Genomic DNA, 1333 nt, shown 5'->3' with positions numbered 1-1333 from the left:
AAACTCATACCGGAGAGAGAGTCAATGTATGTGGTGAATGTGGAAAAGCCTTTATGAAAAAGAGTGCTCTCACTGATCATCAGCTTAATCATCCTGGAGAAAAACCTCATGTACATGGGGAATGTGGAAAGGCCTTTATCCAGAAGACTTCCCTTACTGTTCATCAGCGAACACATCCTGGAGAGAAACCTCACGTATGTGGTGAATGTGGAAAAGCCTTTAACAAGAACAAGTTTCTCACTGATCATCAGCGAACTCATACTGGAGAGAAAGTCCATGTAAGTGGTGAATGTGGAAAGGCCTTTATCAGGAAGACTTCTCTAAATGTTCATAAGGGAAATTATACTGGAGAAAAATCACATGACTGTGGTGAGTGTGGTAAAGCATTCACTCAGAACAATGCCTTACAGTTCACCAGAGATGTCACACCGGAGATAAAACCAATGTATGTGGTGAACGTTGAAAATCCGTTTTCTGGAAGTATGAGCGCACTGTTCATATGTGAATTCATACTGGAGAGAAACCGCATGTATGTGGTGAATGTGGAAAAGCCTTTATCAAGAAGAGGAACTTCACTGATGCTCAGCTAACTCATACTGGAGAGAGAGTCAATGTATGTGGTGAATGTGGAAAAGCCTTTATGAAAAAGAGTGCTCTCACTGATCATCAGCTTAATCATACTGGAGAAAAACCTCATGTACATGGGGAATGTGGAAAGGCCTTTATACAGAAGACTTCCCTTAATGTTCATCAGCGGTCTCATCCTGGAGAGAAACCCCATGTATTTGGTGAATGTGGGAAAGCTTTTATCCGGAAGAAGGACCTCGCTGATCATCATTGAACTCATCCTGGAGAGAAACCTCACGTGTGTGGTGAATGTAGAAAAGCCATTGTGAGGAACAAAAACCTCACTGATCATCAGCGAACTCATACTGGAGAGAAAGTCCATATATGTGGTGAATGTGGAAAGGCCTTTATCTGGAAGACTTCTCCTTCTGTTCACAAGGGAAATCATACTGGAGAGAAATCACATGACTGAGGTGAGTGTGGTAAAGCATTCACTCAGATCTATGCCTTAAATTTCATCAGAGGTTTCACACCGGAGATAAAACCAATGTATGTGGTGAACGTTGAAAATCCTTTTTCTGGAAGTATGAGCTCACTGTTCATATGCGAATTCATACTGGAGAAAAACCGCATGTTTGTGGTGAAGGTGAAAAAGTCTTTATGAAGAAGAAGAACCTAACTGATCATCAGCGAACTCATACTGGAGAGAAAGCCTATGTATATGTTGAATATGGGAAAGCCTTTATCTAGAAGAGTGCCCTCACTG

The 1333-nt window shown here is 41.6% G+C and overlaps 1 protein-coding gene across 1 annotated transcript in view; it reads left to right on the top strand.

The window, feature by feature from the left end:
- Positions 1-841, top strand: part of LOC101641502 (zinc finger protein 84-like) — a 7803-nt gene extending 6962 nt beyond the window's left edge. Inside the window, 2 exon segments of the mRNA XM_045285857.1 lie at positions 132-278; positions 671-841. Coding sequence (XP_045141792.1) covers positions 132-278; positions 671-841 — 318 coding nt within the window.
- The last annotated feature ends 492 nt before the right edge of the window (positions 842-1333 follow it).

The sequence above is a fragment of the Echinops telfairi genome, unplaced genomic scaffold, assembly GCF_000313985.2.
Source record: "Echinops telfairi isolate 266 unplaced genomic scaffold, ASM31398v2 ScPeMD7_7476;HRSCAF=8514, whole genome shotgun sequence".
Classification (NCBI taxonomy): Eukaryota; Metazoa; Chordata; class Mammalia; order Afrosoricida; family Tenrecidae; genus Echinops; species Echinops telfairi.
The sequence above is the reverse complement of the archived record's forward strand: the minus strand, read 5'-3'. Positions and strand labels throughout refer to the sequence as shown.